Source organism: Cotesia typhae, unplaced genomic scaffold (genome assembly GCF_013202065.1).
Source record: "Cotesia typhae breed Kobodo isofemale line unplaced genomic scaffold, CoteBio_Ctyphae contig_83, whole genome shotgun sequence".
NCBI lineage: Eukaryota > Metazoa > Arthropoda > Insecta > Hymenoptera > Braconidae > Cotesia > Cotesia typhae.
Window position 1 is genome coordinate 484,168 of NW_027423769.1, and position 16,141 is coordinate 500,308.

General features: G+C 34.9%; 1 protein-coding gene across 2 annotated transcripts in view; it reads right to left on the reverse strand.

The window, feature by feature from the left end:
• Positions 1 to 16,141, reverse strand: part of Ten-a (Teneurin-a transmembrane protein) — a 289,448-nt gene that overhangs the window by 86,143 nt on the left and 187,164 nt on the right. For both annotated transcript variants that reach the window (XM_074252094.1, XM_074252093.1), the window contains exon 8: positions 9,243 to 9,318. In XM_074252094.1, the coding sequence (XP_074108195.1) occupies positions 9,243 to 9,318 (76 nt within the window). The remainder of the gene's footprint in view (positions 1 to 9,242; positions 9,319 to 16,141) is intronic.

Consider the following 16,141-nt stretch of genomic DNA (forward strand, 5'->3'; position numbering starts at 1 on the left):
TTTTATCGATAAATTTTAATAATAAATTTAAAGTCAAAATTTTTAATTTAAAAAATTATTTATAAAATTTAAAAGCCCGAATTTTAGATAAAAAATCTTTTATTTAATTTTTTACACGTCAAAATTTTTAATTCAAAAGGTTCTTACTCTCAATAAAATATAAAGACATTAAAATTTAAAATTCAACCAGAATAAAAGTTGAAAACAGTCCAATTTAACCCAGATTTAGTTTTTTTTCTCATTAACAAATAACCGCGTGTAATGGAAGGGTTATCCATGATTAACAACCTGTCGAGGAAGTTGAATAAATAAATCGGAAAAAGAGAGTCTGAAAATAAAGTAAGAGGTTGGAGAAGTTGAAGACATCAAATGGATGTAACTCGTTTGAGCGAGATAACGGAGTGGAAGGTTTCGTCAGAGCGGACTTTGGTGCACACGCTTAATGACAGGCTTCACAGTGTAGTATGGAGCATAGAGCATAGAGCCGAACTTTAAAAGTATTGACTGGCATATATATATATATATATATATATATATATATATATATATATATATATATATATATATATATGTATATATGTATATATGTATAGAATTTCCAGAGTAGCTGTACGCCGACATGGACATCTAGAATTGAACATACCCACATATGAGCCTGAACATACACTGAATTTGTTACTCAGTTAGAGCTCTGCAGTATACTTTATACGCTATACTCAATGCTTCGGACTGGTATGCTGAAAATGACAGGACCACACATGGCGCTTGTGTAACGCGCTTGAAAACATCACTAATAGAATCAAGGACTAAAAGCCTTGTCGTAATTTTTCAGCTATCGCGTCGCCATCATCCCCCTTCCTCCTGGCTCCTTTCCACCCTCTACATCGGCAATCTACTCGCAACGCCATACCACACCACCCTTTAACCGCTCGTGCACTTCGACCCTCCCCCGCCGCCCCATCATTCTTTCTCCGTTCTTCAGTCACCAATAACTAGTCACAACACCGGCGAGCAGACCCGCCCGCTCTAAACGACATTGTTTTCAAATTGGGTTAGCCGTTGTTGATTCGATTAGCCAAAGGGACCCGGAAAACGAGCACGACTACGGAAAGATGGAAAACAAAAACGGAAGACATTTTCTCTGATCGATATTGCGTATCAAGCCTCGGAGTTTTGTTTTTTTATTTTTTTTTATAGATTTTGCTAATTTGTCACAATCAATTTTTAATTTTAAATTTTATTAAAAAAATTATCATAATATTTCTTATACATTTAATTTTTATTTGTGGATTTATCAATCAAAATATGTTTTAAAAAATTATATTTAATATAAAAAATTTTTTATTCGTTAAAATAAATGATTTATTAATTTTTTTAACATTTTCTTTTGTAGTAATTTAAATAAAATAATTACAGTAGTTTAGTATTCACATATGACCAGATAACAGATACATATGAACATATCAGAAAATTTTTCACCGCAAAGCGAGAAAATTCGACAGTTATTGCCCCAAAAGAACATAAAGCATAACCTTTGGTCGTTATCGGCCGTCACGTGTTAGAAATCGAGGGCCGATGCAAAAAACCACAACAGTGAGCAATCTGGAGAGAAATTCACTTAAAAAAGGGCCGTTCATCTTTTTATTACAGGGGAGATAAAATGGTTTGTCACTATTTATTGGTTGGGTGGGCATCAGAAGCGCCCCCTGGTGCCCCCTTAGTAACCGAAAGCCAAAACCCGAAAGACTTGGAGCTCCGATCGGGTCATTCAATATATCTGTCGAGGGTTTACCGCCGGGTACACTAGACTGCCACTACACCCGAGAGTTTATAAGCCTCGTTATACACGATAAACTTCAGGTTAAAGCCCTTCTACGCGCTATTGTGCCGACACACCCTATACCCGACAAACCTACACCCTAAACTCTAATACTAACGAGTTACAAAGGTGCAACACTGTTCATACATCCACACATCTACACATCCAAGGCAGCTGATTCCGATAGATCCCTTTTTATTTTATTAATTCCGGCCTGTATTCTATTTTATATGACCTGACAAATGTTTCAATTTACAGTTAATGTTTTAAATTAATTTTATTTCTAAATTATCTTATTTTTTTATTATAATTTTCCACATATATTAATTTTTAAAACTTTTAATAATATTAATAAAATTTCTTAATTGATCTTAAAAGAGCTAATAAATTTAGAAATGCTCTAGGAAGATCCTGTTCCTTTCTCGGTGCGCCTTTTTCGTTTCATCTTTTTCATCCTTGGTCGCGACGGGTAAAATGCACTCTTCCCGATAAAACGGAGCAAATTGAATTCTGCGTTGACAATCAGTCATTCAGAGTCTAGAGCTTAGAGTTATATATCTATATTTATTTCTATATCTGTATCTGTCGAACCCCGTGCTCGCGTTTACGGATTTGATTACGTGGGCTCGAGCGCCTACGGCAGATGTATCGATGCGAAACGGGGGCTGTCTGGGCTAACACATAACGTAATAATACGTAACACATAATACGCAAAAAATATTAATAAAGCAGTAAAAAGTAAGATGCACTTACAATTTTTTCTCTCATTCTTATTGCTGATTTTTATCTATAACTCAATAATAAATACTTTTAGGATAAATATATCGTATTGGTTGGCTGCCCTCTAACTAATTTCCCATTACAGAAAAAGGCTGCCTTATTTATTATTTTATTACTTAAAGTCTATTTTTATTTCTGGTAGTAATCTCGTTTATCAGGGTGCCTCCTTGCTGAGGATTAATGCAGGATTCAAACTCAATAATGAGATTGTAAAATCTTACCTGTAATTTTTTTATTTTACTTTTTAAATTCGAGCAAGCAAACAGGATACTTTAATTTCCGTAATAACGCCCCGGATTTATAATAAATTTTTTTTTAATTATTTACAAAGTTTAATTTGAATTTTTTTAAATAAATTATTTTTATTTTAATTTTTAATCACAATTTTTGATTTAAAAAATTAAAAAAAATTTTTTTTTATTTAATAAAAAAATAGTAATTTTATTAAAATGATATTTTTAATAATTAATAATTAATATATTCCCATTATTAGACAATCAAGCAAAATGTAACAATTTTCTAAAAGGAACCTCTGGCTATTAAAATCTATAATTTACCCTAGAAATTATGAACAGAACATTGAATTGGAAGCTGTACGACAGAATGAGCTCGCCCGCTTTCAGTTCGACGTTTCCCAGGTAACTGTACCCATAGTAACCGTATTTCATTTCCTATCACCGCCGAAAACTTATAAAATACGTCACGTGGCTATTAGCATTCACTTGTGTTACTTTTATTTGCCAGCAAGAATGGATCTCTTGAACGGCTGCTTATTCAGCCGAAGTTTGCGCAGAGCTTCCAAATATACGATACCTAAATATCTGAAATTTACAAAAAAAAAAAAATAATTCTGCGGGCAGTAAAAAGCTTAAGCTTGATTAAAAAATTAAAATGAGAGTAATAAGGATAGTACTTTACTTCCTCCAGACAATGAGGGATCTCATCAGGAAGTTATCGGTCGATTGATCGGCGATGGAAGCCCGTGAGACTGCGAAAATTACAGGAGAAAGCAGATGAGAAAATTACAGAATCGTCGGGCCCAGCTCGAGAGAACGACTAGAGAGGAGTTATTTTCCCCTGGGGTTAAGCGCGAACCCCGTCCTCATCCAATGAGCCATGAGTCTTCTACAGGACAATTATTATTTTGATATCCAACCACTCGGAACCAGATCCCGAGATCTGGACTTGAGCTAGAGTTCGTAATAGTTATATTAAGCGACTCTTTTACTTTGTTCAAGGAGAAAAAGGACGCGACAGTAAAGCTCTCTTATTTTATTCTCCTTTCCTCCTTTCATATCAACGAATATAATGCTTTTCACGACGGACGGTGACTATTCTTTGTTAAATCGGACTTAATTATTTGAGCCCCGTTGGGAAATGCTTATGGCTCGATCATAATTAAAGAAATTCCGACTAAAGCTTTACTCTCCTCTGACTGTTTTTAGTTATCCTGGTCAAAGGATTTTTACACATTTTTTTGTCTGCTACCGAGCGAGTTTTTACTAACCAAAAAAATAATATTTATTCTCTATTGAATTATTGTGTATTAAAATAGAAAATTATAATTATTAATTAAGAATTAATTTCAAAAATTAATGATAATAAAGCTCTTAAAAAAATCAACAAGAATAATTTTTAATTTAGAAGTAAATTCTTAGAAATTAACTCTCCGCTAGCGAGAAGATTCAGCGACTATGCGCCACCTATCGGAATTTTTCAAAACGAACTTAAAAAAAATTATTATTGGCTTTAGAAAAAAATTTTGGCACTGGTGGAAGAATTTTTAAGTTTCCTAAGTTTACAAAAAAAAATTAAAAAAGCAAAAAAATGTAATTTAAGTTGGAAATATATCCAACAAAAACAAAAAGATAAATGTTGATTGAACTATCCGATGGATATAGAGGAGCAGTGCTCACAGTGTGACTAGATGGCATTCCCTCGAGAGTTTTTTCAAACAACTCACCCTACATACATACAAAATTTTTCTCATCAGACGCCGGAATGAAAACACCCGCCCACACACTCGACATGTTTACACAACTCTTATCATGCTTGTTTAAATATTTTTCTCAAACCAGAACAAATTATTCTGTATTGTTTTAAACAACACTCACAAAAATATCATTTAAAATTAAAAATTAAAATCTTGCTCTTCTTTTAAGAATAATCAGCTAATTATAATAGCAATTATTCTAATAAATTTTAATCACTTTATAATCAGATAGGAATCTGTGATCGATAGGAAAGTTAGAAGAATTTTTATTTGGGGAGCTTAATAGGGGATAAAATTCAAAGAGAGGCTTGCAGCTGCAGAGATATGGAAACGGGACATCGGGACTCCCTTTCAGGTCCAGTCGATCCCGATGAGCCTCGGCATAATCTCATAGCAGCCCCTTTGATACGCGAGGGTGCATAATTGCATCTTGATAAAACAGGTGAATTGTAAATCAAGTGCCTGCCGGGCTCCTGGGCATTCAGCCTACATTATCCGCACTACACTAAACTCTAAACTCATCTACTTATCTAATTAAGAAATTGCCCTCGTGTGGGCCTCTATCTAATCAATTTAATCAATAAGTTGGCTTACTCTGTTGAATAAATAAAATTTTTTTTGGAAAAAATGGAGAGTTTAAAGTTTTAAGGAAGGATGAGATGTATTTATTAAAGGACAAGGGGATGAAATTATCCAATTGTGCACTTGACACCTAAGTCAGATAAACGAGCGTTATTACGGCGAGAACATTATGATCCGCGTCTTACAAGATCCGCGAGGACTAATATCGCGTGTAAGCTTGATGAACTGCCGTAACTCATCTAGTTGAGCCAGTGCAATTATTTTTAAACTCTCTATTTGTCTTACAGTTTTAATAATTAAAATATATCACTCATTTTATATTACATATATACGTCTATATGTTTGCAAATCGCTTAATATACTTATAAAAGTCCATAAATAATTTTTCATAAAAGTTAGTTCCAAAAAATCCAACAGGTGGCGCATGGCCGCTAAATTTTCTCGCTACTGGAGATTTAATTTATAGAAATTAAGTTTTAAAGTAAAAATAATTATTTCAACTGTCTTTAGAGGCTTTTCTGACATTAACATTTATTTCAATTAATTATTTAATAAGTTTTTGGGTAATTAAATAAAATAAATGGCTTAGGAATTTTTTTAAATTGAAAATTAGAGTAAACATTGATTTTTTTTTATAGAGGGATTTATAAACAAGACAAACTATATAAGGTTAGAATTTTTTCTACAATTGGTTGATTGCAATTGCTCTAAAAAAAAAAAAAAAATAACGAATGTATTCAATAAAAGTCTAGATGAATAAAAAAGGGCAGATAATAGCAGTAATTCAAAGGGTCCTTGAGGGCGCGACAAATTAGAGGGATCAAGTGTGTGTTGTGTGTTGCTAGTTATTACTGTAATCATAACTCTAACATTGTTTAATAATGCCGGTATCAGCCAGTGATTACCGCGAGCCCGATAATCAAACAGATAAACAGGACCCTAATTTCGAGTTGTTCTGGAATATAAATTCATATTAAACATACATAATAATACGGGATTTTTATTTCGGCATCCCGGTTTAGATGGATGTATGTGTTTTTAAATTCATCTTGTTATTCCCCTACGCACGCAATAATGAGCGTGATACCGAACAATAAAAAATACGGAGAGTGTAACAAGTAATTACAAAAAGTTAATAGTCAAAAAAAAAAAAAAAAAAAGAAGAGAAGAAAGGAGTTTTAAAATAAAATGATTTTGGTATAACAAAGGACGAGGGATAAAAACAGTCGAGACGCTGACAGAAGGCAATTCTTTCTTTTAGGAGATACTCTGGTTGACTATAACTACGTGGTACACTAGTCACAGTACATAGTAGACTAGAAGAATAAGTAGAAGTAGAAGCGGAGGAAAAAAAGGATAACCAAACGTTGAATTCTTCTTTCCTCCTTGGGTTTGTATATATATATATATACATGTGTTTAGTTGGATGGTGGTAGTCGGCCCAAAGCCCTTTTCATAGCTGAATCCCGTTGAGTCGGCTGAATCTGAGTAGTTGAGAGTCTCCAACGAAATTATCGACTGCACGGTTCTCGAAAATGAACAAAGAAAATAAAAGATTGAATGAGGAGAGAGAAGAGTGTCTCTACGTAACGCAGACCCCACGAACAAAAAGGACAAGTGGTTGAGACCAAAAATAAAAGACACCTTTTTTATCATCCCGGCACGGGTTTTTTATCCTTCAGGTTTACCAAGACAATGTATAATTCAATAAGTGTCCTTCTAAATTGGACAAAATTGCTTTGATAAAAAATGAACTTGGATAAATAAAAAAACACGATCGCTGACCCTACCCTACCTCTATATACCTCCACTCGTCCCGTCGATACTTTTTTCACTCCATCGACTGTCGGCAATCAATTACCACTTGCTTTTGTACTTTACAAGTCAACCATTACTCTACTGCCTTATAAATAATATCCGATAATTCTCTCTCTCTTCACTATCTCTTAAATAATTTACTGTTTTACTTGAAAAAAATTTGATAAATTTTTTTTTTTTTGATACTATAAATTTTTGTTAAATTGAAAATTAATTGAGGAAATTTATAATTAATTACCGGAAATAATAAACGACTTAAATAATCACTTAAAAAAATGTCTATTTAAATAAAGCTGACTTTTATAATATTAAAAACCATTAAAGACTCGAGGAAATTAAATTATTGACTAAGCAAAATTGTAAGATAAGATAAAATATTATTTATAAATTCTTAAAGAGACTTAAGAAGAAGAGGAAGAGTAGGAGGAGAAATCTAAATATTAATATAATTATACCTAAATTTATTTAAAGGAATCTCGTTACCCAGAAGGTTAATCAGATTTGAGATTGGAGTAACATCAAAAATTAACAAGTGAAGACGTTAAGTAAGGTCTTAGTCTTAATAGCGGATGAATAATCACTGATCGAAATGACGTCTAAATTTAGCTTTGATCCTCACAAATGAAATTTATAATTAATAATTAAATAAGTTACCGAGAATTATTTTAATCCCTCGCCCGCTGAGATCCCGATAATGATGATAATAATGATAATGACTATAGAAGGAAAGAAGGGAGAAATAAATGAGATGAAGAGTTAAGAGGAGAAGAGGAAAAAGTAAGTTTAAGAGATCTTAAGGCTGAGGATCGCCTTAGCAACAGAGTGGCTTCCATCTCGCTGACCCGTCGTTTCCGGAGACATACTTGGTCTTTCCTTCCTCAACATCACCGCCGGGATATAATACAAGTGAAGCTAACTTCTGGATTCGGATTTGTGTGAGTGCAGATAAGAGGGTTGACAAATCGAACGCCAAAGTTCTACCTCCCAATCCAAATATCTCAAATATTTTTAGCTTCTTTTTATTTCCCTCTCTCTCAATGTACTTTATTCCCTCACACTCTCTCGCTTTTTATTTTATACTTTTCAATGATTCATTTTTATGCGACCCCAGAACATAAGACTGATTTATTCTTATCCAAATGGATACCTAAGCCCGAGAACATCTTGAAAGTCAAACTCATTTGAATTTAAACATTTTACTCAAAGGTGTTATCTTTCTTGCAAACTTTCCAGTGTCTTCATTTAAATCAATCATTTTTTTTCATTTTTAAATGCTTAACTATTGACATTTTTAAAGATATAAGCTCATTTTGATGTTACACTCATCAAGAGCTTTCATTAGAGTACCCACATGCATTTTCATTGATGTGGGTACTCAAATGAAAGGTCTTGATGAGTGTAACATCGGAATGAGCTTATATCTTTAAAAATGTCTATAGTTCCCCTTTAAAAATTAATACATTTTTTGAACAAGAAAAAAATAAAATTTTTATAAACACATTACTTTGATTTTAAAACTAATGTTAAAGGTACTTGAGTTTAAAATTAGAAACTTTTATAATATAAAGTCTGACATAAACTGTTATTATTAATTGAAAAGATATCGATTAAGGTATCGTAAAAAGGCTCGTTGTAGGTATAGGTACAGCGTTTTAACGTAAATTATAGTACGTAAGTGATGAGTCAACGTTTGTGTCGTCGACTGGTCGGTAAACTCGTAAAGTAGCGACGTCGCGTCTTTCAGGCGGGATATATGTATACGGAAAGTCGGCTTGTAGCTTGTACCACAGTTAAAACTCGTGGGGACTCTAGGAGAAAGAATAACCGAGGGGTGGCAGTGGATAAGGATGAGGATGAGAATGATTTTACGTCGCTGTGGAAACCAAGTAAACCAATATAACAGTAAGACCTTTTGGTTTTAAAGTGTCGCCTATAAAACGAGCATCATGCTTAAACTTTCCGAGCAAAGTTCGTCGGCCGAACATGTCACAGCTCGGTATGTAAAAAATAATAATAATATTTAATGTTTAAATTTGAAAGGTTGGTTGTTGATTTTTTGAAAAAAAAAAAAAAAAAAAAAAAAAAAAAAAAAAACGGAACCGGGAAATAATGTTTTGGAAGTTAACACACAAATTTAGTGAGTCGACAAAGTAAAATGAAATGAAATAAAGGGAAAAAAAGGTATCTTAAGGGTGGATGGCAAAAGTAAAGAGAAAAATTATTCTTGAGTACGATAAAGTAAGAAGTTACCTCGTTACTGTTGGCGTTGAAGCAACTCCATGTGATCGCGCCGGGTAACTTCTAGGACTTCCTGACATCAAGTACTCTGCAACAAAATTAACAACAAATAAATCTACCGTGTTTTTTATGCTTTTATTATTTTTATTATTATATCGTAATAACTCTACTGAGATTATTAATTTAAAACTTTTTTCCAATTAACATTTAATTAACGATTGTTTGTTTCATTAATGTAAAATTTGCTGTTACGAGAGCTTTTTTTTTTTTTTTTTTTTTTTTTTCGTTTTGTTTCATTATTGTTTTACGAGTTATCTAATTAATTTTATAGTTGTTTTACAAAAATATCGAATAAAAATAAAAGAATTAAATTTTTTAGCAGAGATAAAATTTTAAGTAAATTATCTCGAAGAATTTTTTATTTTTAAATTAATTAAAAATTAACCGAAAATTTTACATCAATATCCAAAAGATTCTCGTCCATTCTCCCAAATTAGATTTTTGTAAATTTGGTTGTAAACCACAGCAGGTGCATCCATCTACTATCCACAGATAGTTAACGCACCGAGCACGCATACCGTGGTCGCGGGGCAATTTGCTCGGTAAACGGGAACCTAAAAAAATCGGCGGACTAATTTAAATGCGATTGGACAAAGAAAATTAGGTATGCGCTAATGGAAATTCGCGGGGCTTCAAAGAGAGTCACTTTGCGCCGGAAATTGCAAATGCGTTTCCATTTTTAAAAACTTTTACCATGCACCCTTTCTCTCAACAAAACATCGGGGGTTTTTTTTTTTTTTTTTTTTTTATCCACAAGCCATTTGCCGGGTCTTTTGCTGGCGGAGTTTTCTGGCCCGTTTCACAAGGTTTTTCGGTAACTAGCCTTTAAAAGTTCCCCCCCCCCCGGCTCGCATACCTATAACCTTTCGAAAGTTTAATGTATCTACACACTCGGCAGGCGCACACCGCCCACCACCATGAATAATGCATCAAACTAAATTTGCGTTTTCGCCCCAAAGAAAAACCATTTTCCGTGATTCGATTCTCTATAACTGACGCCCTTATTAGTTTTATTTTTCACAATCGCCAACTTATTCAATTTATTTATTCATTAACACTATTTACATTTTTATTTTCGTCTTCATCCGCTCTTAACCTCTATTTTAATTAACAAACTTTACGAGGCACTTAATTAGACAGGTAATTGGAGCTGAGGTTGATAAAGTCACAGGTGTTTGGTCAATGAAACCTGACGCGGTCTCTGACGGGCTAATTAACGCTTAGATTTATAAAAATCAAACCTGACATTTTAATTTTTAAAATTAAAATAATTAGTTATCTAATGAACGGATTTGAACGGATTTGAACGGATTTAAACGGATTTAAACGGATTTAACTATCACTTATAAAGTCAAGTATGAATTTTAACTTCCATTAAGAATTCAATCACGTTCTAGATTTTACCACATGGTTATTAATATGGCTTTTAGCGTCTAGCGTCAATTGACAAAAATCACCCGATTTTATTCGTTTAATGGAAGATAAATCCTCGAATATATGTCATTTTTAATTCATATCGGTTATATTATCTAATTTTGGAATTGTCATCCTTCAATATTTGCTGCTAAAGAGTTATAAGGTATTTTGAGAAATTTTAGATCGATAAAAGATGAGAAATTCGTCGGACAATTTTGAGAAATCAATTTTTTATAAATGTTTCAAGTTATGGGTTAATTAATTATTAATATACCTTGTAGTACTTCGTTGCATCTATTATTGTCCTTACTTCTTTATAAAGAAGGGGATAAAAAAGTGATCTTTTGAAAAAATATTTTCCACGAAAAATCAAAAATTTATGGCGTTAAAATTAACAGAATATATGTAAACAGAATTTAGATGAAAAAAATGGATTTGTAGGGAGCAGAAAAATGAGGGAGGATATTGAGAGGAAAAAAATATTAAAGATGAGAACGGAAATAATGGAAATGTGAATGTGAGTATATACACATTAGTCTGTAGTAAGACTTTGTAGGTTGCTCAACATTTGGCTGGGCGCCAGTGAAAGAAATTCTTCGCTAACGATAACTTCTTTTATACGGTCTAGTTGGATATATGTGTGAGTATATTTATGGGTAGATGCATATACAATGTACATATTTAGAGGTTTTATCCTCGGAAAATGCATTTTGGTATAACAGGGGTGAGGAATGTCTTTACCGTAGTTTGTCGCTAAATTATAAAGACATATATTACATTTCCGATGGTAATGGAATCAATTACTCGTAAGAAGATATCCAAGTTTATTCCCTCAGGTGCTGTATAACACCATTGAATTATCACTTTATGTATTCTTACGAGGATGTTAAACTTCCGTGATCCGAGTTATCATCTTCCTGATCGCCGGATCGCGTGGAATTGTTTCTATTCATTCTTCCTACAACTTAACCTTTCTCAGACAATTCTTCAAACGTTCATTATTTCTTAATCACTTGATCGCCGGCATTAAGAAAGAGTGAAAGCAATTTTTTATCCATCTTAAAATTTTTCCACAGGTAATTTCTTCAATTTAAAATATCTAGAAAGCTTTCAGGTGTCCAAAGTCACCCAGATCAGCCGTTACTTAGACAAATGACAGGGGACAGGGCAATTAAATCCAGTGAAATGAATAATTAATCACCAAAAAGGGCGAGCGGCGTTATCATTAGACTAAAAAGATAAATCGCAAGTTCGTGTCAATTGTCCAGCTAGCCGTAGCCAGCTCGGGTATTTTTGTGCAATCGCGTTTACATAAGTAATGACCGGGAAAGCAACCAAAGGACACGACTCAGAAAAGGCTATCGCATTACCAGTTGGTATTCGTTGGAGTACATAGCACATATATACACTCTGGTATATATATTCAAGCGCATGTCGGTTGCCGTGCGCTATATGCCGGACTTATATTCCAGGAATCGTGTAATGGAACCGACTGACTGCACTCCAGAGGGTACTGACCCGGCTGACCACCGCGAGTGGTATTACGTGATCCAATACGCGTTATTGATGGATATGAATAATTTACCGAGTGTTTCTCCGGCTTACGAGGCTTATTGCGTCGGATCACCATAGAAATCCTTATTATTATTATCGTTTCGATGATTGTGAGGATGATGGCCACGATTGTAATGATGATGATGGTGATGGTGATGATGATGATGATGATGGTACACTCAAAGCGCTGAACATGCGTGTGATTGAGCGGCATTTCGACGCCGAGAAAGGGACTCGAGGGTGCTCCGGCTATCGGAAGGAGATAATCAAGAGGGATTTATCAAAGATCAACCCCGGCTGATGATCGTCGACAAGCTACTTGAGTGTCTGCTCGCGTTTGACGTCCGGCATTGTGCCCAAGGATCTCCACCTCCATCATCGCAAGGCTCAAGCACCTGGATTTTTGGTCGGAACTACGGCTGGAGAAAAGGTTTGGGGAAAGGTTACCAAAGGTTCAGGGTGAACGCCGTAAGCGGAAAAATCTGCCACTCATGTGCTAACTTCTTTTGTGTTTAGTCTCCGACACAATTTCCATGCTATGAAAAATTAATTAGCTCGAGGGCTGCTCTGTTATTTCGCAGTTCGCGGTGTGCCGTGTGCTGCACGGGTGGTACTTCATACATAGAGAGTCGAGGATGAAGAGTGTGCGAGTGAAACTGCCGAGCAGTTGGGATTGTGAATAGAGAGAATGGAACTAAGAGGGAGAATAACTTTCGTGACTCACTGACGTCAAATGCATAATGTAAAACACTCGGGATTTAATGTGCTACGTTACTTGTTAGATTTTTTAACTTTATCAATCTTTTTTTTTTTTTTTTTTTTAATTTTTTATCACTGAAATTCAGAACTTTTTTAAATCTCCGATGGTTGTTTATTGATACGAAATTTTGAGTGGCTATTCTTTGGATGACTTCTAAAATGTTTGAGGAGCTTTTTACGGGCGATACAACCAAAAGCTGAATGCGAATTATCAACAAGTAAATATGTAAGATATAATATAATGCAATAATTTAAAGTTTTAGAGGTAGAGGTAGATACAGAGGCAGAGGGCTGATAGACAGACTGAAAGCTCTTCACATCCCACTCAGAGCCTTTATCCTCCCACTCGACTTTGCTCGACTCGTTAACAAAATCGAGCCCCCCAATAAACCAGAGGGTAACGACGAGTGAATACTCTGGCTGATTGTACCCACCAGCACGAGGAGAAGCAGCAGCAGCAGTGAGCAAGAGGGTGAGCAGGGAGCACGAGTAAAGATACACCCTCGTACTCACTTACTATTCTCTCGACTGGGTTCTCGAGTCTAATCTACTCGCCAAATTGTCCGTTTGTTTGTAAGCTATTAGTTAACATTCTCGAGGTTCAAGGTCTTATATATCTCGATCTAGAGTTGGAAGCTCTCGACAAACTTCGAGACGGTTTGAATGCCTCAAACGCTTACACGCTCGCGAAAATTCATCTTTAACTCTCAACGTCATCCTTAGTATCAACATCAGAAGCTTTAAAATATCACCGTTTTCCTCATCTTCAATCTTCTGTTGAATTCTTGTTCATTTTAGTTTCTCCAGCCGAATCTTTATTTTACTTAAACTTTTATTTCATCCGAATAAGAAACTGTGAGTTTATTCTTCAAGATGAGAGAAGGAGTCTCCTGTTGGACGTGACCTCATCGCCGTTTACGAGCTCTTCTCATTAATCTCAAGGACCGTGTTTCTCGTTTATTTTTCCGCCAGTGTATTTATTTTCCTCCAATGATATCACCGCAATAACAAGCCTCAAGCTCATCGTCTCGTCTAGCCACCCCCTTTCGGGGGAGCCTCTCCCTCCCACCTTCCCACTGAGATGACTCCTGTTCTCGGCGCTTCCACTCTCGTGGATACATTCACCCTCTTCTCACGCTATCTCGCTCAAAATCACAAAACAGTAAACAAATTACAGCTACCAAACAAACTAAAATTTATCATCATAAATTAAAAACAAACAGGAGTATATATTCCGTGCTATCCCGTCTGGTATTATTACATTTCATGGAAATTCATTCAAATTACTGTTTTTCCTCATCGTTCTTGGATTAAATCTTCACCGGAGACGATATTAAAAACCGGATCAATTTTTCCTCCAGAAGATCAACAGAAATGCATTACTGTTAGCTACATATTAGTGAAAGTGCAGGACAGTAGTTGATTGATGACATTGAAAGGTGACTTTCGATCAAGGGTCGAGTAATAGTGGTGATAGTGGTGGTGCTGCTGCTGGAGGAGCGGATTCCAGGGGAAAGTGGGCTTTACAGAGCTTGGAATAGTGGGCATCTGTCACGTTGCTCGATCGAAGGTAATCCAGAATGCGTGACCAGACATTCCGATCAGCACTCACCTCTTATATGGTGTCCAGAATCCGTTATTATCGTTAGTGCCTGGCTCCTCTTTGATTCTCTGGTCTCGGTTCAGCTGTCGAGCTCTACTCGGTTAATCACTCAAACGCTTTGTCTTTATCTCCGTCAAAGTATTCGTCCAATATCTAGAATCTAGTACCCAGTCACTGGGAATCCTCGCTGGGTAGTTGCCGGTTAACGATCTACAGCCCAGATAATTGACACTAAGTTCACTAGTTTGCCCGATCGAGGTGCTTGCCTAGATTAGCTACATCAATATATGTGAATCGTCTTTGCGGTATGCTAACCATAAACATAAACACTGAACTGGTAGCACTCCTGGTTCTAGTTTGAGGAGTTCTACTTGTTGTTCTATTATTTGTTTATAATTATATGTATGGATGTGTTTGCAGGATGTGATAGCGGATGAGGAATAGGATAAGGAAGACTATCCTCCTTCCGTGTATATACCAATTGACAACCAAGTTTCACCAAGGACATTGTTTTGGGACAACAAGTTTGCTCTAAGTGTCAATTGTTGGTACATAAACCATAAGCCGAATAATTTACAGCTCTGCAGTAACCTGCTACCTGCTACCTGCTACCTGCTATCTGCTATCAACTCCCTCTATCTTCAATCTTCTATCAGCTATTTTCTATCTGCTATCTGCTATTATTATTCTCCTGATGCTATTCTACTTATATCAAGTGCAAGCATAATTGCGGCTTTCTATCTCCGCTGGCTATATATACATATATATACACTCGACGATTATATATACACACATGTACGCATATAAATATAATAGACTAGTCATCGTCCTCATGGGGGAGCTAGCCCATGATCGATAGTAGAACATAAATTATTGCCTCGCAAATAGTCCGCATATTCACGTCGTTTATAACTGTATAATTCTGCGCTCCCTAGACATACGCATCTAGATAATCGATAGGTCTTTTAAATATATATATATATATATATATATATATATATATATATATATATATATATATATATATATATATATATATATATATGTATATTAATGGTTGCGGTTATATTAAACCCGCGCTATTCTAAATCCAACGCTGCTTGTTTCAACCTCTAAAACGTCGCTTACAGAATGTAGCAATTGTTGTTTAATGGTCTCACCGCGATAACTCTGACAATTTTGAAGAGACCTTGACAAAATTGAAGGAACTTCTTTTTAGAGCTATCTAGAAGGTAGAGTTCCAATATGGAGTTAATCGATTTATAAGTTTAAAAATGACAACCATAAACCATTTTTGAATCAACCAAAAAATGAACTTTCTTCACTTTAAGCTAAATTGGTACAATTTTCTAGTGCATTAGTTTGTTGTAAATCCTTCAAAGCTTTCTTTAGCAGAGTATAAATATCTCTAGCCTCAATACACCTTATCAATTCATGGGTAATAAGAAAACAAGAAGCCATTTTATCAGTTAGTATACGGAGAATTCTCAGAGAAGCCAAAGCCACTTTCACAGAATTG